At 38.0% G+C, this 21,198-nt stretch overlaps 2 protein-coding genes across 2 annotated transcripts; one reads left to right on the forward strand and one right to left on the reverse strand.

Annotated features, from left to right (window-relative positions):
- Nucleotides 1-310: 310 nt before the first annotated feature.
- On the reverse strand, nt 311-5,941 carry LOC146896531 (FRIGIDA-like protein 3). The gene is made up of 4 exons (XM_085736137.1): nt 5,789-5,941; nt 3,705-4,762; nt 3,351-3,523; nt 311-957 (listed from the first exon to the last, which is right to left on the reverse strand). The coding sequence occupies exons 2-4, from the start codon at nt 4,750-4,752 to the stop codon at nt 541-543; spliced, it is 1,638 nt and encodes a 545-aa protein (XP_085592263.1). The 5' UTR covers nt 4,753-4,762; nt 5,789-5,941; the 3' UTR covers nt 311-540.
- Nucleotides 5,942-15,451: 9,510 nt separating this feature from the next.
- On the forward strand, nt 15,452-18,808 carry LOC146896532 (uncharacterized). Its single transcript, XM_085733431.1, has one exon. It carries the CDS (start codon nt 15,452-15,454, stop codon nt 18,806-18,808), a length of 3,357 nt encoding a protein of 1,118 aa, XP_085589557.1.
- Nucleotides 18,809-21,198: the final 2,390 nt, after the last annotated feature.

Raw genomic sequence — 21,198 nt, forward strand, 5'->3', positions numbered from 1 at the left:
AATTAACTATGTAGATCCTACATCATGTTAAAAAAACCTATATAAAATTACTTAATCCAACCACATCATGTTTCTCAAATTTTATTTCCCACCTACTAATCAAAAATCAATCCGCATTATTTAAGGTCAGGTCAAGTGTAACCCGCCTGAGGTTTACGACTATACCAAGACACACTTATACCCCACAAAAAGGAGAATCAATTCATGCAGATGAAAATGGTGTTCAAGAGTTTCAGATGAAAATGGTGAAGTTATTTAAAACTTAAAAGCATCGACGGACTCAAATTAAATAGGAAACATATACTACAAGTACAAAGACAACAAAGTAAGCTTGTACAAAACGAGAACATAACAGAACTGATACATTAGAGGATAAGTATATCTTCTAGCACCGAAGTTAAAATTTTAACATAACATTTCACATGTTTAAGGGATTCTTGAAGACTACATTTATAAAGTACAACATACAACAGCTTAAGGGTTAAGACTTAAGACTAAATATTAATAGGGACCATTGTTATCAGTTCACCGTCTCTCTAATTAGTGGAGATATGTAGCTTGATATTGGTAGCCATTTCCAAAGTAAGTTCCAGGATTAGGAGAGACGTTATAGGTTGCAGAAGCCAGGTAAGGGGAGCAGTGATTTTCAGTTGGTGCTGGGTACATGTAAGGGCGGTCATACACGTATTGAGGGTACCTGTCAGCAACTCTAGCATAGGAAGTTTTGTCAAAAGGAATGTTAGTGACACGGGGACCATATCCAGCACCATTGGCACGGGGTCTTTTGGGTTGAGGCTTTGTCGCTTCAGTTTCCCTCTTCTTATCGGCCTTGGCCTTCTCTAGTTGGATCATTCGTTTCTGGAGAGGATCGATTGGATACTGCTCATCAAGTTTATGTTCTTCAATGCACTTGATTATGGCCTTAAGAGCAAACAGCTCTCTTTCATTAACATCAAGCTGAGACAATAGCAAGTCATTAGAAATATTCATACACATTTCCATAACCAAACATAAAGATGAATATTGAAGATAGGCAATGTTGTAGTTATTTTGGAGCATAAAAATAAGGACCTGTCAAAAACACCAAATAAATGCTTCTCTACTCTACATGCATTTGATGCATCCTTAAGGCAATTCAAGATGATAATTGATAGAGAATGTCTTCTATCATTTTTTCACTACTGCATTTTACAGCACTCTAATTTTTGGAATCAAACATTTTTGTCCCCATTCTTCCAATTGCATTAGTGTGGCACATTCCACATACTTCAACCACAGTAGTTAGCCAGAGTCTCTTGCCATTATATCTACTAAAAGAATGAGATTGTGGTCCACCTTTTTCTGGTGGCCATACAACAGATACTGGCAAACAGCTTATGTTATCTACATAATCACTGCCTGTCCCCACAGCCACAGAAGCTACCAACCACACCAGCATAGAGCTTCTAAGTTCTTTAAATCACACTGATGGAATCTGAGAGCCAGCCAAACCACACATTTGAAAGGAGTGCACTAGACCGCATAAAGACAGGAATAACTGCCTGATGTAAGTTAGACTAGGAAATAACTAGTGGCAGAACTACTTAATGGAAGTCATGATTAGAAACGTCGTTGTTAGCAGTATATGCGTTAGTAGGGTGTGTGCGCATCATGTATGTGAAGTTGTGCTCTATTGTGGGCAGAGAATACTATCTGTAGGAGAATGACTCTGGGGACAGCAAGTGTATCGCAGTACTGTGTGTGATTTCTGTGCATGACAATATAACTACTTGGTTATCTCTAGTGCACCCACATCACATTTTTTTTGAAGAAGTGCACCCACATCACATTATCTTCGAGATGATTGAGAAACCCACAATTTGACCCTAGGAACTCAACTTAAAGCAAAGAAAACTGAGTCAATCTACAAATCATAAAGATTAAGATAGAAACTAGTGAAACTAGGCTGCCTCTTTATGACGGCTTCCTCTGTTCTCTAACAAATGGACAGACAGTCTTTCACTTTCCACTAGGTGAGGTTGACTACATAGATCATCAGGGTCCATAATGTCCTACATTGAATAATGTCACAGGATGGATTGTAAAATTCCAAATCCTTCTTAATGATTTGGCCTATAGGATTCTGTTTCTCCATTCCTCTACATTTTATTAACAGATTATCCTTCGTCTAATCTACCCTCCTTCTAGTGCTTTCTATAGGTCTCCTACGCACATGTCCAAACCACCCAAGGCAAGGCCTCACCAACTTATTTGCAATACTACTACCCCAAATTTCTCTCAAATACTTTATTCCTAATCCTATCTTATCTTGTATGACCACTCATCTTTCATAGCATTCTCCTGTCTAACTGAATTGACTTTCTTATAGGCTCTATATTTCTCAAAATTAATCCTATACATTAATACAGGTCTTATAACTGTGTTAACATATTATTTTTGAAGCACCTTTTCATCAAAAATTATGTCTTGAAGCGCTCCTGCATGAATCCTATGATTTACATCTACTATTCCCCATCATTTGGCATGAAGCTGTGATGTGGATTGTGGCATGTTATCTAATTTTCATCTCTAAGCTAGAACTAGCATACCTCCCACAAATCTTACATTCCATATACTCTACTTTACTTCTACATGAACTTATATTCCATAAACTCTATTTTACATGACATGAATAAACTCAGTCAAAGGCTTATGTTGTGAAGTGTTACACAAGTCCCTGTGAATATAGTTATATATGTATTATACCCTATCACAAAAGAGACCTTTGGGATTGAAGGGCAGACATTGCATAAATCCATCTACCTTGTGTTGAATTCAATTTTTACATAGAAAAATGGGATTGGTAACTGGTAAGAATCAAACTCTAGACCACTATATCATAGAATCTCCAATACCATGGCATGAACCAACTCTTCAAAAACTATACTTTTAGGAGAAAACTCATGAACGGTTTACATCCACAAGAGAATCCAATAGAAAAATCGTGAATGTTTTTATAACATGCCAAACAATTTTGCACATTACTATCACAAATCACAAATTCTCAACATGAGCACCTTCCATTAACCATAGTGAAGTAGAAGCACGTCAAAATTAGGAAACAGTTCCTGAGATCACTCCTCAATAAGAAGAGTACCTGATTGGACAATTTATCCCCACAATATTCTAAAAATATTATAATACAAACATTCCTTTGCAACTAACAACCTTAATATTTCATATTGACAATAAACTGTTAGACAACTGACGACCTCAATTACAACTGGACAAACAAGTCAAAAAATAATACAATAGTTGACAGCATGTGTTCAAATCATGAATAGAAAACAACAGTAGGAATGATTACTTACCTGTGCAGTGGGAGATGAGTTAACACTCTTGACTGGAGAAGAAGTTTTCTTAGCATCATTCAGGTAAGACTTAAGCAGAGGAATAGGAGAAAACTGATCTGTAAGATCAAATGCAAAAGCCAAGTTAACAGCATCAATTTGCCTCCCATTGTTTACCAAAACTTTAATCACACCTGCACATCAAAAGTAAAATGAATCATTTAAATTTAAAATTAACAGAAAATCATTTAAAGAAACCCAAGGAAACAACTTTTTCATAATGTAAATCTAGAAACATATATAAATAAAAATGAACATGAGATAATTGGATGAAAACTTGGTGCATAAAATAAAAGTAAGAGAGCTAATCCACACCAGGCATCTTCTCCGACAACCCAAGGCATCGGCATAAATCAGCAGTTTGGCGACGCCGAGATACCATTGGAATTAGCCTGGATAACTCCTCCTCATTAAAATCAGAGGCAATACCAAAACTAGCTAGAAGTTGCAAAAAGGCATGAGCCTCCAAGGAATTCCCATTGCTAGCATCCATGTCAAGAGCATCCAATCTCGGTTTCCACTCTTCAGCAACTGCCTTTGCCCTATCCTTGATATCTTTGGAAATCACATTAGAAACAGAACCCAAATTGGTCAGGAAATCACTTAGACATTCCAGTAACATGATACTGGTTCGGCGAAGACCCAGCAAGTTAGCATCCTTCTTTATATCCTGACTTGACACTTCCGTACAATAAAATCCTTCCAAAGAATCTAAAACTAGACAGCCAGCATTGGGAGCAGCTCTTAATGCAATTGGTATTTCTTCCCTCACAGCAGCAAGGTTCTTGCGATTGTCAGATATAAATTTGTGAAGTCCAGCAGCATCCATCTCTTTGCATAGCTTTACCAACTCTGGATAAGACATCATGTCAACACTTACATTCGCAGGAGAAAGTTTCGCATTTTCGATGTTGCCTTCAGCCCCAGTGGACACAGCATCCACAGGTTTCTCCTTGACATCTGGTGCCGCTTGACTCCCATTAAAGACAGTAGCCAAGTCCTTTGATGAAACCTTCCTGTATTTTTTTCGAGCATCTACAATGGTGAATACAGAAGCATCTCTTTTCCTTTGAAGTCTCTGCAGCAAGGCTTGCTCCTTAGCAAAAACAGCCGCTTCCTGTTTCTCTATCATTTCTCGAGCTTTCCTCGTCTTGTTTTCAAACTCTTTCTCTTGGTCTTCCAGTTCATTAAAACGCCTCTTCAAGGATTTCTCCAGCCCTTGAAAATATTCCTCAAGTTCTTTCCATTTCAAGTTAAGAGTAACAGCTCGGTAACTTTCAAGTTCAGCAAATGCCTTCTGCAGCTGTTGTATCTTCGAAGATGTAGAGTCTATCATTTTAGCAATTGAATCCTTGTCCTCCATAGTAAAGAAGCTAAACAAAATAATAAAATAAATATTAAAGTTGAACTTGTGTAACATCAAACGAGTAACATCACAACCACAGGGTTAGTGTGCAGTGTGTGCGAGTGTTGTAAACCCTAGGGTACCGAGTTCAACTCCTACTGATAAAAAAAAAAGAGTACCACTGCAATATAATATCATAAACCCTGTAGCTAAACTTTTTTTATCGGGACCCCTATATCTAAACTAACATTGTGCATAAAAAAAAAAATCTAGGCCTATTTAGACTGGCTTGTTTGAGCTTATCTACTGGCATAAGCACTTGTAATGCTGTTTGGGACAACTTACGGAAACAATTTACGACATGTTCATTAGTTGTTTTCAGCTTATTTTCATAAGCTGTCCAATATAGCTTATGAAAACAGCTTATATCTAGTACGAAAACAATTTAACTTTATTTTATCTTGTTATAAAATAAAACTTTTACATAAACACTTAAGGGTCTGTTTGGAAGGACACATTTTTGAGGTTATGGCTTATAAGCTCATTTGACTAAAAAATATCTGGTTGCTAACCATCATTTTCTCACAAGCTTATAGCGTATTTTTACTAGCTTATAGAATTTTTTGATAAGCTCATTCAAGTAGCATAAAGTTTAAAGCTCATAGCTTATCATTTTTCATCTCAATTTTACCCCAATAATCTTAATTGAAGAAATTAAATATATATATTTTTATATCATTTCATATTTACAAGCTGATTCTAGGGCTAATTTTACAAAACACTACAAATTCAATCAATTAAGATAGCAAGATTGGTACACGAAAAGTACTAATAAAGATTTTGAAGCAAATCCCCTAATTCTAAAATCATAAACTAAAAAATCTTCACCAAATAAGTATTATCACAACAATTTCTCTAGTGACTTGATCTCTAAACTTAAGCTTCCAACGAAAAAACCAAAAATTAAAAAAACCCTAAAATGAAAAAGCGGATCTAAGCTGATAGAGGAAAATAAAATTGAAAATGAAAGAGAGAGAAATAAAGGAAGAGTTACCTGAATGGTGTGAAGGAAAGAAAATAAGAGAGGTAGAGAGAGATTTGTGAAATCTCAATCCATTCTCTCTCTAGAAATGCAACCCTAGGAGAGAGAAAGAAAAAGGAGGAGGAGGAAGAAGAAGAAGAGTAGAGAAGTGTCTCTCTGTTTCTTCAATTTTCTTTACTTGTTGCGATAATAATAATGCCTACCATACTGTGTTACTTTTTTTTCCCACGCTTTTTGTAATAGTTTATTTATAGTAATTTTTTTCGCACGCTTTTTACTTCTATCTTTTCAATTTTTTCATTTTGAAAAAAAAGTGTAATTGCTAAGCTTCACTATCCTTTTATATTTATTTAAAATTATAAAATTGCAAATACGACAATAAAGTCTTATTTCATTAGGTGGGATCGGCTGAAAGGTGCAACATATAAGTCCGAGTTAAAAAATAGAGACGTCGACAATCAACATAAAACTTTGTCGAATTTTTATAACATGAATCAATTACGAAAAAATCGCAAATAACTCAAACTAAAAAACCAAGACTAAATAAACCTAAACATTAAATTAAATCAATTTTAGTGTGAGACCATATAGATGTATTTGTTAAATATAAACCTTTTTGAAATCATCATTAACATTGTTTACATTTGTTCCATGCTTGTTGTTATTATTTTTTTATTTTTTCAGAAAAAATATTGTTTAGATATACCAATGTGGTGTGACATGGTTTGATTTCTAGTTGTTGGTCTAAAATACAATAGAATATAGATGTAAATTAAATGGAGTGGATGCATAAAGTAGCTCTTAGTATTTGTCTTATATTGCGTAAAAAAATGTATTTGTCTTCTTTGGATGAGTATCATAAATATTATATATACCTACATCCATTTCATTTTTCATTTAAAAAAATCTCCTTATGACAAATTAAAATGGAGTAAATAACATGATATGTTTTTGTCAAACTAAAATTGAATAGGTATGTCATTATCTTAGTTTTTAAGATGAATAAGTTCATAAGCTTCTCCTTATGACAAATTTTGCACTTAGGGTGTGATCGGTTAAAAAAATAGGGAAAAGAAAGTGAGGTAAGAGAGAAATTGATAAGAAATAAAAAACTTCTCATGGTTAATTTTAGAAGAAAGATAGAGAAGAGGAAACTGTAAAAAGAGTAAGACCTACTACTTTTTCTAATATATTTTTAAGTGGTAAATAATTAGAGGAGAAATGTTACTCCCTCCGTCCCGGATTAACTGAGTCATTTACTAAAAAAAGTGTCCCAAAATAACTGAGTCATTTCAATTTTCAATACTCCTTTCATCATTCTCAATTCAATATATTCCACTTTTTCCCCTTTATAACTCTAATTAATACTACTTTCATCATTCTCAATTCAATATACTCCACTTTCCTCTTTATTTATACATTTTTCTTAATAAGTGTGAAATGAGTCAATGGCTCAATTAATTCGGGACGGAGGGAGTAATTGAATTGATAACTTATTTTTCATTTATATTTCTCTTCATGTCAAAGCAATATATCAAATCTTTTTATTTCTCACAATCAATTAGCTATTCCTCTTTTCTATTTATCACAAAGGAACGTTTCAAATGCTTTTTAAACATTGATCCAAACATAGTAGTTCATATGAGAAACTTTGTTAAGACACCTTAGTACTCTATTTTTCTTGTTTAGCTAGATTGGGTATTTATGCAAATGCATGCACCGACACAGATCTATTAACTTCACTTTGAAGAGGTTTTGTTTTGTTTGTTTGTTTATCCTTGGATTCGTTTTGTTTGTGGAGTTATCGTGTGCATGTCGTGTGTAAAGCTGAACAGCACTTGCAAGTCTAGCGAATAGCGCGCTACCAGTAGCAGCCTTCTTTGTCTGCAAAACCGTACTTGTAGGGACAACACCAACTTCTCTTTTGAACTAAACCCAAACCAAAGTGTTGTCGTCATGCAAATTGCAAAGTTTGGTGTTTAGCCAACTAGTTGTGTGATCAATTTAGGTCACAACAATTTGGTTGATTTATTGATAAGATACTATGCAGGTTAATTTATGTTTGAGTTGGTGATTTTTTTTATATGAAGTGATTATGCTGGAAAGTGACTAAGAGCATCTCCAACGCTTTGTTCTACAAGAGCAAGAACACACAAAAATGGTTCTTTAGCATTGGAGAAGGTCTACCTGTCATCCACCCTGGAGAACGGTTGCCCAGGAAGAACAACGTTCTATCAGAAGTGTGTCAGGAAAAGCAAAGAGAAGAGAGAGGTTTGGGAAGGAGTAAACTGGCATGTGAAATAACATTGGGGGAATTGGGCCCACTTCAATAGAACAAGAACGTGAATCACAAGATTTTCCATTGGAGTGAAAAATGAATTGAGTTTTGAAATCCTACCTGTCACATTTGGACCCACAAAAATTAACCAAGAACAAAATTTCAATGTTTAGCGCTGGAGATGCTCTAAGTTTTGTAGTTTTACATTCTTAGACTACTGATTAAGAAAATATAAAGATAAAATAAAGGAAAGCAGTAGAAATATGTAGACTTGTTTGATTTGATGTGTATGTTGAATAATCTTTACAATGGAGCACGACCGAGCAAAATTTGAGTAGTGAGGGCATCCTTATTTGTTAATTTTGTAAGAATGTAGCAATACTTAATACTTCTCCTTACTAAGAATGTAGCAATCTCTAATACTTCTCCTCACTAATGAGTTTTTCATTCATATCCTGTTGTTTCATCGTTTGTATATATTTGTTGTTTCTGTAGACTTTTTTTGACAAGTTGTTGTACACTTATTTAATACACTAGACTTCTGACCCATGCGACGCACGGGTCTTCTCGACTATAATAGAGATCAATAAATAATATTTAACCCGTAAGATCATGGGCCGATCAATAAACACAAATTAGATTATTGCACGGGTCAATTTTTTTTTGTCAAATAGCCTGCCTAGTGGCAAGAGCTCACACAATTTAATTTGTGGAGAAGTGGAGTGTCCAGGGTTCGAACTCCGGCCCCTGCATATAAAATGCAATATCCCTACCAACTGAGCTAAACTCACGGGGGTTCGAACCCCGGGTCAATTTTATTTATTACTTTTATAGTTAAACATAAATAATTAATGCAGTTCATGGTTCCTAAACAAATTATTTACGGTAACCAAGTTTGCGGAAATTAGTGTATTCAGTTTGTAAACGTATTAAATAAGTGTACAACAAATTGTCAAAAAAAAAAATCTACAGAAACAATAGGTTAAGTTGTTGCAGACCTAATAAAATTAATAAATAATGAGGATAAGGATTAAGATATCTATTAAATTAAAAAAAATCTACAGAAACAATAGGTTAAGTTGCTACAGACCTAACAAAATTAATAAATAATATGGATAAGAATTAAGATACCTAACAAAATATTGTAAAAAAAAAGACATAAAATTGGTGCGATGCATTTTTTTAGTATTAAATAAGTGTACAAAATATTTCCTTAAAAAAAAGTGTACAAAATATTGTCAAAAAAAAAGGCATGAAATTGGTTCAAAAAAAAAAGTACAAAATATTGTCAAAAAAAAAGGCATGAAATTAGTGCAATGAATTTTTCTAGTATACTCTATCAGTGTATACTTATTTTATTACACATACATCTATGATGTGCTACTACATCGGTTAATAAATAAGAAAACACATGAATTGTCGTGTCTATTAACTAATTAACGTGACAACATATGATTGAGTTGTATGTATAAAATAATCGTACATTGACAAAACATATGATTTAAACTCAATATGAAAACATAAACAATATTTATGGTTGAAATAAATGGGAGAAATGGATGGCTCTGATAGTTGCATATATTATTATAGGGGTAATAGTCATTTTGGTCCCTGAATGTGTAACAAGTAGTCAAATGGTCCCTCAATTTCAAAATAGTCTCTGAATGTGCACTTCATTAGTCAAAATAGTCCGTGGTATTAAAATAATTCATTAATATTGTCATATTAGTCGTTCAATATACTTACTTATTTTCATTTCAGTCACATTATGAAAAGAGTTATTGTGAGTATTGATGGATTATTTTAGCGTCAAGAACTATTTTGACTAATAAAATGCATAATCAAAAACTATCTTGGAATTTTGATACATTTAGAGACTATTATGACTATTTGTTACACATTCAGGGACTAAAATAACCATTACTCCATTATTATATTGTATTTTATGAATATATGACATAATAGAGGAAGATACCATAACTAAGAGTCATACTACAAGCCAACCCAAAACAAACATATATGTGAATGAAAATTTTAAAATTGGTGTGAGGGCCTTGGCCCACATAGCTCTCTATGTGGGTCCGTCCGTGCAATGGAGTATTTATAGATTTAGAATAACTAAACGTTTGTTTGGTTTGAATTTTAGAAAGCGAAATGTGCTTTTCGTCCTCCTCCACTGTGAAAACTATGTTTTCCATCATGTTGGTTTGAGTTTTCGGAATTACTTTCATCCTCCAAAAATACTTCTCATTCAAGGTACAATTCTTAACTTTTGATTATGTTAGAATCAATTCTACATTAAACTATCATTAATTTCTTTCGGTGTTCTTTTTACTTACCATCAATTTCTCCCACCTTTTCTCCAATGATACCAATTTTGGTACTCCCTCCGTATCACAATAGGTGTCCTCTTTCTTAATTTTTTTTGTCTCAAATTATTTGTCCCTTTTATAATATCAGTACAACATTTATTACTTTTTTCACTAACATACCCTTGTTTATTGCACTCCAATCATCTATAACTACTCCACTAAATCTAATTAATAAGCGTGTTTTAGTGAATGATACATATGTTATCATTAAAATCAATACTATTATTACTCATTTTCTTAATAAACGTGTAAAACTCAAATGAGACACATATTGTGAGACGAAGGGAATAATTATATTTTCAAAAGCAATTTTTATCAAAATTATCAAAACAACGTTCATTCTGTTTAATCAATTCGGCATTATTGCTTGCCACATTTTTGGCCCATTAACTACCTTATTACATCATGTAAGATTACAAATTTTTTAATTACAAACATTAGTCGTTAGATTAATATTCACTTATTCGTCATTGTTTAAACCGATGACTTTCAACTCCTTATCATTTAGCTCAAGTAAGATTATGTATGTTGAGTCATAAACTTCCATATCAACTACTCATTTCGACCATCACTCTATTATCTCTCTTTAACCATTTCATTTATCATGACGCCTAGCTAGGAAAGACTTTATATGATATTATGACTTGGCCAAATTTATTTTTTAGTCTCTTGAACTCTCATTAAATTTTACCACAACCTTAATAATACCCTACAACAACATCCAAGTCTATTTGGACTTGGTAACCATGCTCAGTCGTTAACCGACAACCGATTTAGATGTCAATCAATTATGCGTCGGGTAATTCCAGCGTCAGCTGATTGTGATGCAATTAATAGTCAAATCATTCCACTTTGAGAAATGATATTTGTACAACCATTTGTGACAACTTTTTGACAACTTTCTCTTTCATATTCACATGATGTTTTTTCTCTCTCTTGCTTTTTCTCTCTCTCTCTCTCTCTCTATTGTTTTTGACCAATAAGAGAAGAGAAAAACAAGGTTGTCATGAAAATTGTCTTGAAATAGACGTACATATATCACTACTCATCCACTTCATCCTTGTGGAAAATACATGATTCGACGACTTGTTGTTTTGATGTATACGTATGTCCCTTGCATCTTTTAGCCCACGATGGGAGATGTATATCATGACAGCCAATTTGTTCTTGGGTGTTGCCATTGACACTCGACTAAGATAATTTTACTGCATATGAAAACTTGATCTTTCAGATCAACTAGGATTGTATATGTAGTAGACTTAAAATGCGTGAATCACATTGCTAAACGCCCCCAGTTTTTGTAATAAAAGCTTACAACAGTTTTTGTAATAAAAGCTTACAGTTTGTAGGTAGTAGTCATATGTTACGGCACAATTAAATGTCTTCCCATTTTGTCTTGTTCAATTGATGAGCTGTTTTCTTTCCATTGCATTCACATCGACCGTTTCTATTTTCCTTTGATGTTGGAAATGGTTAGCCATACACCACACCAAATCATTTTAGAAAGTGTAGCTCCAAACCAAATGTGTAGCAACTGTTCTTGCAACTACGTCGTCCTTTTCACCATTTTTTCCTCTCGAGGATCTTATTACTTTGTAGCCTTTTTATCATGTTGTGCTCTTCAACATCATTTCGTAATTTCGTTCAATTTCTTCCCACATTACATTCTGTTTAACTACAATTTTGTCAAAAGTGTTTAACATTTACATTATTTTCTGTAAAAAATTGAAGTTTATTTTTTAGCTAGTCAAAATTCCATATTAATTGAACACATATTTACTAATGGATTGATCAAAGTGATAAGGGATTTTAACCCCTTGAACAATTGATTAGAAGCTCAATCCTAAACTCTTGCATATGAATAAAATATAGTTAAGAGTTAAGAACTCACCTTATGTATCCACATAAATTAGTTTTTTCTAATGAGAAAAGTTAATATGCTCCTTGTTATGTTAGTTTTTTCTCTTAGACATGACTTAAACTTGAATCTTCAATTCCCTAACCCTCTCAAATTAGTTGAACTATCCAACTCTTTCGTTCCACGTAAATTAATTAATGTATACTTCATACTTATAATGTTGTAAAAAAAAAAATCAACGCTAGTTTTACTCATCACCCCTGTCGATCCCATATTTAATGTCACACTGAGCCGTTAAAACTTAAAACCACTACATAAATATTTTGACATAAAACAGGTTTATTCAGGTTAGTGACCAGTGGCGGATCTTGACCAAAATATTAGGGGGAGCGGTAAATACTAACAAAAATATTCTAGTCAAAATTCATAAGAGATCCATATAATTTTATTAAAAATTCAAAATAACACTAACACAAAACAAAAATAAAACATGTATGAAATGAGAGATAACAAAATATGGGCTTAACACATTTGTTGGACTTAACACAATGTGGGCTTTTACAGCCATTTCCAAATAATAATCATAGGAGAATTACTTTTTGCACGTCCACTATTACTACTGCTATTTACTCCAGTTTACAACTATCTGTTTGAGGATCGTGAAAAGAAAAAACAGAAAAAATTAAAAACACACAGCAAGTAGAACTGGGTTAGCTTCTATCGTCTTCTTCACCCCCTTCTCTCCATACCTTCAAACCTTAAACAATTCTCAATCAATTTTTTTATCAAGTTTCTCAGTTGATTTGAATATGCAAACAAGGTCAAATCTTTCCCCACTGTCAGGTTCTTCCTTGAGGTAGGGCGCTTCAATTTTTTGTAACCCATTTCCATTATCATCATCTTCTACCCCATGTTTGCTTCTTCCATTCAGCCCAATAATGTTCGATTCCCTTTCATCTTCTACCAAAGGAATCATTGTATTCTTTCTCATCAAAGGCAACCGAAATTCATGAGAGAAGGCACAAGAGTTAAAGGAAGGAATCGAAATTCGAATCGACGCGACATGGATGGATACAGAAATTTGAGATTAACTGCCGACAGAGTTTGTGTGGATGATCAAGGAAATGAACCTAAGGGGTGCCGCTACAGAGGAAGAGCACTGCAGTAGCAGCATATATAAAAAATAAATAAAAAAGTTGGGGGGAGCCGTGGCTCCCTTCCGCTACCAGGAAGATCCGCCACTGTTAGTGACTATTCATTTGAAGTTAATTATGAACTACGAATGAACCAACCTATACAAGTATAAACACCAATTAGTTTTTATATCTTTACATTTGCTAAATTCAATTCTTTTTAATTCAATATACTTGTGCTATATACATAAATATATGCAAAAAGATATGTACGACTCCTATATACATAAATATAGACAAGCGACGACTTCTTAAACACGTAACCTTAACTTTGTTTTTTGGCTTAATTAATGATTTGGTCCCTTAAGTTATTTGTTGGTTACATTTTGGTCCCATAAGTTATTAACGTTACAATTTGGTCCCTTAAGTTATTTGTTGGTTACATTTTGGTCCCATAAGTTATTAACGTTACAATTTGGTCCCTTAACTTATTTTTTGGTTTCGTTTTGGTCCCTTAACTTATTTGTTGGTTTCGTTTTGGTCCCATAAGTTATTAGAGTTAAGGGAGTAGTTTGGGACCAAAACGAAACCAACAAATAAGTTAAGGGACCAAAACGAAACCAAAAAATAAGTTAAGGGACCAAATTGTAACGTAATAACTTATGAGACCAAAATGTAACCAACAAATAACTTAAGGGACCAAATTGTAACGTTAATAACTTATGGGACCAAAATGTAACCAACAAATAACTTAAGGGACCAAATCATTAATTAATCCTTGTTTTTTAGTTCATATTTATGGCAAGAATAACCTTGAAAAGAATATTTAAAACAAGGGTCATGATAACCATGACTACACAATTTCCAATGCAATGTCAATATTTATTACTCTCTCCGTCCCATATTACTTGACACAGTTGACTCTGACACACATATCAATGCATATTTTTTATCTTTCATATCTTCAATTTTCTATTAGAAAAAATTATGAAAATTTAATATTTTAAAAATACTCATCGAGACGAATCTAACAACATCTTACATGATATTGTTTATCTTTGTATATTAATAGAAAAATACGGTCAAAATATGTTAAGTCAATATTGTACATTGTCAAAGAGGTCATCTATTGTGGGACAGAGGGAGTATATGACAAATGCTAACATGTGCCCCAAAGACATATGTTAAGGAATTTACAATAGAATTTACAATAGAAATAATTGTCTAAAGGCACAAGATAACATGACCCTTATTATATTTGTTTTCTTAATTGGTGTTCCGAGAACATTAGTTAACATTTCCCTTTAAACAATACCGACTAAACAACCTTCACGCATTGTTATAATACTCATTTAAAAGACCAATCTATTACTGGACCGTCATCATATTCCTAAATGAATCAAATGATCCCAGAAAGACTCTTCGCATGACATCATCACTTCGCCTTGTCCCAAGACTCGTGCTTGGAGGGCTGTGGACCGTCATCATATTCCTAAGGGCATAGGAGCCCTCCAAAAAGGGCTCTAAGCCCTCCAGAAAGGCCTGGGCGCCCTCTGGAAAGGCCGGGGCGCCCTCCAGAAAGACTCCTGAGCCCTGGCGCGCCCCCTAAGGGGCGCCGCCTCATTAAACTTCTAGAAGCCTCTAGAAAGCGCCCAAAAGCCCCAAAATACACAAATACCCCTGTTGCTTGGAAACCAAGCAACCGAAGCCCAAGCCCATAGCAGGCTATAAATACCACTCTTGAGAGCATTCTCAAGGCATCGAATCATCAGTCTAAACCCTAGAATCCTAGTATTCCTTACCGTACTTTTTTGCAAGTACAGTTGGCGCCGTCTGTGGGAAACAGGTAAAACTAACCTTGACCACGTTTCGGGATCGCAAATCGTGATTCTGGAACCCTTAAACTAGACCTCTGAATCGTAAAACTCCTTTGCGATTTAGAAACCCTAACCCCTTTCGACCAACCTAAATCGCACCTCACGTATGATTTAGAGAAAAGCCCCTCGTCATGCAACAGCCGAAGAGTTGGAATCCATGCGAACTCAGCTCGCTCAACTGAAGGATCACAACGATGCCCTTCAGGCCTCAATGGAGACCATGCAACAAAAGCAACTGGAGGAGAAAGAAGAATCACACCATGGCGAGTTAGATGACCCTGAACCACAACCATTATCCACTGAAATCTGGGACGCACCAGTTCCAGAGGGCTTCAAGCCGCCCCACCTATCCACCTTCGACGGAAAGAACGACCCCATGGAGCATGTCACGGCCTTCAATACACGCATGGCGGTCGTCGGGGCTCCCGATTCTCTGAAATGCAAATTGCTAGCAGGTACTTTCACTGACGCCGCCTTACGCTGGTACATGAATCTCCCACGTTTCTCCATCCTCAGCTACCAGGACATGACCAGAAAACTCATACAACAGTTCTCCGCTAGTCGACATCGCAAGGTCCCAGCAACTAGCCTTTTCAATGTGCGACAAGGGCATAATGAATCCCTCAGAGACTACCTGGCTAGGTTCAACGATACAACCATCAAGGTAATCAACCCCAACCAGGAAGTGTTCGTAGGAGCTTTCCAGAACGGACTAAGGGCAGGGCAGTTCAACGAGTCTCTAGCCCAGAAACCTGCGGATTCCATGGAAGAAGTTATAGCCAGGGCAGAATGTTACATCAAGGGCGAGGAGAGCAACGCAGAAAAGAAGGCCAGAGATGCCAAGGAACGCGCAAACAATCCAGAGCGGCGACCTTATCAACCAACAGCTGGCAGAGATCGCGCCCCCTACAGAAGGCCGGAGAGGCGACCGTTCAATCCGTATTCTCAAAGGGACTTCACGCCCTTAAATACTAGGCCAGAGCGTATCATGAAGGAGGTCTTCGAAGCAAGGCTGATCCCAGAGCCCTTGCCAGCCCGCAACCCCGTCATGGGAAGGGATGAAGACAAATGGTGCAAATATCATAAGGTACGAGGACACGACACAGACTCGTGCATTCATCTTCGCCAAGAAATCGAGCGACTGATACAAAGTGGGAAGCTAAGAGGATACGTCAGGGACAGAAGGAGCGAGAATAAACAAAAAACGGATCATAAAAAGGAGGAAGTGAACGACGAAAAAAGACACGCCATAAACACTATTTCGGGCGGCTTCGCCGGAGGAGGGGAGTCGAGTTCGTCGCGAAAGAAATATGTGAGGCAGGTAATGTTGTGCCAGGAGTATGAAGAGACGGATCAGAAGCACGAACCAGAGGTATCCTTCACGCCCAAAGATTATCGAGACGTAGTACCCCACGACGACGACCCCATGGTCGTCACTTTACAAATCTTCAAGTGGGACGTGAAGCGGGTGTTGATAGACCCAGGAAGCTCTGCGGATATTCTTTACTACGACACATTTGATCGAATGGGGCTAGACCCAGAGCAGCTGCAACCTTTCAGGGGAACTCTGGCAGGCTTCACGGGCGAGCAGGTTCATGTGAGAGGATACATCACCCTAAAGACAACTTTCGGAAGCGGATCTCACGCCAAAACCATTCGAGTCAGGTACCTCGTCGTAAACTCGCCTAGCTCCTACAACATCATCATAGGTCGCCCTGCCTTCAACCTGTTGGGCGGATTCTTATCCACGAAGTTCCTAGTAATGAAGTACCCTCTTGACTCTGGAAAGATTGGAACCGTTCGAGGCGATCAAAAACTCGCCAGGGAATGCTATCATAACAGTTTGCGTTTGCAAAAGACCAGAAAGAAGCCAAGTAGTGAGGTAACGCACGAAGTTAACATGATCGATCTGGATCCCAGAGAAGGCTTCCAGCAAGAACGCCTAGAACCCACTGAAGAATTAAAAGAAGTCTCCATCGGACCAGAAGCCCACCATACAACAAAGATTGGCACGTCACTATCCCCTGAAGAGGAGGTCGCCCAGATCGAGCTACTAAAGAAGAATCTGGATCTCTTCGCCTGGCATCCGTCAGAAATGCCAGGGATGGACCCCGACATTGCTTGCCACCACCTATCTATCAATGCTGGCGTGAAACCGATAGTACAGCGGAAAAGGAAGATGGGCAAGGAAAGAAGGAAGGCAGTTGATGAGGAAGTAAAAAAGTTAGTTGAAGCCCACTTTATCAGCGAAATAAAGTATCCCACATGGTTAGCCAACACCGTCCTTGTTAAGAAAGCAAACGGGAAGTGGCGAATGTGCGTAGACTACACGGATTTGAACATGGCGTGCCCCAAAGATCCTTATCCTCTCCCTAACATTGACCACCTGATCGACAGCGCCTCAGGTTACAAAACGCTAAGCTTTATGGATGCCTATTCAGGTTACAATCAAATACGGATGGACCCTCTGGACGCTCCAAAAACGGCCTTTATGACCAGCACAAAGAATTATCACTATGAAGTCATGTCTTTTGGTCTAAAGAACGCAGGCGCCACCTTCCAGCGATCTATGGACACCGCGTTCTCCGCGCAGATAGGACGAAATCTTGAGGTGTATATTGATGACCTGGTCGCAAAAACGAAAGAGGGAAACAGTCACTCTGAAGATCTGGAGGAGATATTGAGCCAGGTTCGAAGGTATAGGATTCGTCTGAATCCAACAAAATGTTCTTTCGGAGTGCAGGCGGGAAAATTCTTGGGTTTCCTCTTAACAAGACGAGGCATCGAAGCAAACCCTGACAAATGCCAGGCGATCATCAACATGAGAAGCCCCACCAACATCAAGGAAGTGCAGCAACTCACAGGTAGGCTCGCCGCTCTTTCTCGTTTCTTGTCCTGCGCCGGCGACAAAGCCTTCTCTTTCTTCGCCTCCATTAAGAAAAAGGAGAGATTCGAGTGGACTCCAGAATGCGAAGATGCTTTCCAGCAAATTAAGAAGTTCTTAGCTAGTCCGCCCATCCTTCAGCGGCCAAATCCGAACGCCATTCTTTTCCTATATCTGGCGATATCTGACAACGCCATGAGCACAGTCTTGGTAGAAGATTCAGCAACAGGAGAAAAGCCGATTTATTTCGTCAGCAGGGTGTTCAAGGGGGCAGAGCTGCGATATCAGAAGATAGAACGTCTCGCCCTTGCTGTCGTCGTAACAGCCAGGAAGCTTCGCCCCTACTTCCAAAGTCACAAGATCGTCGTAAAATCAGATTACCCGATCAGGCAAGTGCTGGGGAAACCTGACCTGGCCAGAAGAATGGTAGCCTGGTCCGTAGAGCTTTGTAGTAGAGCTCGCCTCTCCAGTACAGGAACAACCTCCTTTCGTATGGCTCTTATCTGTAGATGGCTCATCCAACCTGAAAGGCAGTGGTGCAGGCGTTATCTTGGAAGGGCCGGACGACGTTCTCATCGAACAATCCCTCAGATTCGAATTCAAGGCAAGCAACAATCAGGCCGAGTATGAAGCTTTAATAGCCGGCATGACCTTAGCCCTAGAGATGGGCACCGAAAATTTAAGAGCTAAGAGTGATTCCCAGCTCGTAACAAGCCAGATCACGGGCGACTACCAGACGAAAGACACACAGCTGGCCAAATACCTGACTAAGGTGCAGAGCCTCGCCAAGAAATTTAGCTTCTTCGAAGCCATTTATGTACCACGGGAGCAGAATTCCAGAGCAGATTTATTGGCAAAACTCGCCAGCACCAAACGACCATGCAACAACAGAACAGTTATCCAGGAAGTGGTTGCAACACCCAGTACGAAGGTGGCCGAAGTACTTCAGGTCGTAGAGAACACGGGAGGATGGATGGAGCCATTGCTTAGATATTTGACAGGATCATTCACACCAACCAACGACGAGGAAGAACAGACAATCAGAAGGCGAGCGTCCAAATTCACTCTGGTCTCTGGGAAACTCTACAAAAGAGGCCGCACGACTCCCTTGCTACGATGCCTAGGAGAAGACGAGACGCACTTGGTCCTTCTGGAAGTGCACGAAGGCGTTTGCGGTAGCCATATAGGCGGGCGAGCTCTGGCCGCCAAACTCCTCCGCGCCGGCTACTATTGGCCCACCATGCTTCAGGATAGCTCGACTTTCGTAAAGAAGTGTGACAAGTGCCAAAGGTTCTCTGACAGGAAGCATGTCCCAGCTCAGGAGTTGACCTCTGTATACTCGCCATGGCCTTTTCACAAATGGGCAGTCGACATCGTTGGACCCTTTCCTCTCGCCCCAGGACAGCTGAAATTCCTCATAGTGGGAGTGGATTACGTCACCAAATGGATCGAGGCAGAAGCAGTCGCCAAGATAACTGCGGAAAGAGTAAAGAAATTCTACTGGAAGAAGATCATCTGCCGTTTCGGCCTACCTAAGTGCATAGTGTCAGATAATGGAACTCAGTTCGCAAACTCAACAGTGTTGGACTTCTGCAAGAACCTAGGGATACAGACAAAATTCGTCTCGGTAATTCACCCGCAAGCCAATGGGCAGGCTGAGTCGGCCAACAAAGTTATTCTTAGCGGGATCAAAAAGAAATTAGAGGCCGCCAAAAGTTTGTGGGCAGAACAACTCCATGAGGTATGAATAATTTACAGAATCAATTTACTCTCGCCTCAACTTTCCAAAGCTTTTAAAATCTCTTTCAAGCTACTATACTATATACAAACAAATGCATCGATCAAAATAAGTACAGGTACTATGGTCCTACCACACTACCCCCCATTCTACAACCAAGGAGACACCGTTTACTATGGTTTATGGCACAGACGCCATGATACCGGTCGAAATCGACACCCCCACATGGAGGCGAGATACGTTTTCAGAAGAAGGTATCTATCTTATTCCGCCAGGCGACTAACATTTTTTAATGCAGGGAAATATTGCTATTGTAAATTTACGTGTTATTTTCCTTAAAAAAGCTAATGAAGTAGGTATGGCGGTAAGCATGGACGTCATTGATGAGGTAAGAGAGCAGGCACACATCAGGGAATTCGCAGCCAAGCAGAGAGCAGCTAGACGGTACAACTCCAGAGTGACGCCCAGGGAGATGAAAGAAGGCGACTTAGTCCTCAAGCAAGTCGTCGCCCCAACCAGAATAGGCAAACTATTTCCAAACTGGGAAGGACCTTACAGAATCAGAGAAAAATACGCTCACGGGGCGTATAAGTTAGAAGAACTGAACGGAGACGCCATACCTCGCACTTGGAACGTGGCCAATCTGCGTCACTATTATAGCTAGATTCTTTTTCTTTTGAATTTTAATTTTATTATGTACCAAATAAAGATGATGTAAGATCACCACTGCAACTCTTATATTTTGACTATATCAATAATACAGGGTTAGGGTGGCACTCTTTTCCCCTGCAAGGGCAGGGGTTTTTAACGAGGCGCCCTTTCCTTTTTCATATCTATGATTCTATCCACATTTTTTCTATCATGCAAACAGAATTCGCTCCTTGAAAGAACAAAGACAAAGGATCCACAACGCCAACCTTGATAAAGGCTCTGGCTGCATCGACGCATCAACTCGCCTAGCCTTCCATCAGAGTTGGAAGTGTACAATAAAAAAGTCTTCCCTCAGAGCGGGAAGCAAAAGTCCTCCTTCAGAGTAGGAGGCGCCTTCCATCAGAGTTGGAAGTGTAAAATAAAAAAGTCTTCCCTCAGAGCGGGAAGCAAAAGTCCTCCTTCAGAGTAGGAGGCGCCTTCCATCAGAGTTGGAAGTGTTAAATAATAAAGTCTTCCCTCAGAGCGGGAAGCAAAAGTCCTCCTTCAGAGTAGGAGGCGCCTTCCATCAGAGTTGGAAGTGTCAAATAAAAAAAAGTCTTCCCTCAGAGCGGGAAGCCAAAAGTCCTCCTTC

Source organism: Medicago sativa, chromosome 8 (assembly GCF_051527215.1).
Source record: "Medicago sativa cultivar Bolivia chromosome 8, Bolivia_mono, whole genome shotgun sequence".
Lineage (NCBI taxonomy): Eukaryota > Viridiplantae > Streptophyta > Magnoliopsida > Fabales > Fabaceae > Medicago > Medicago sativa.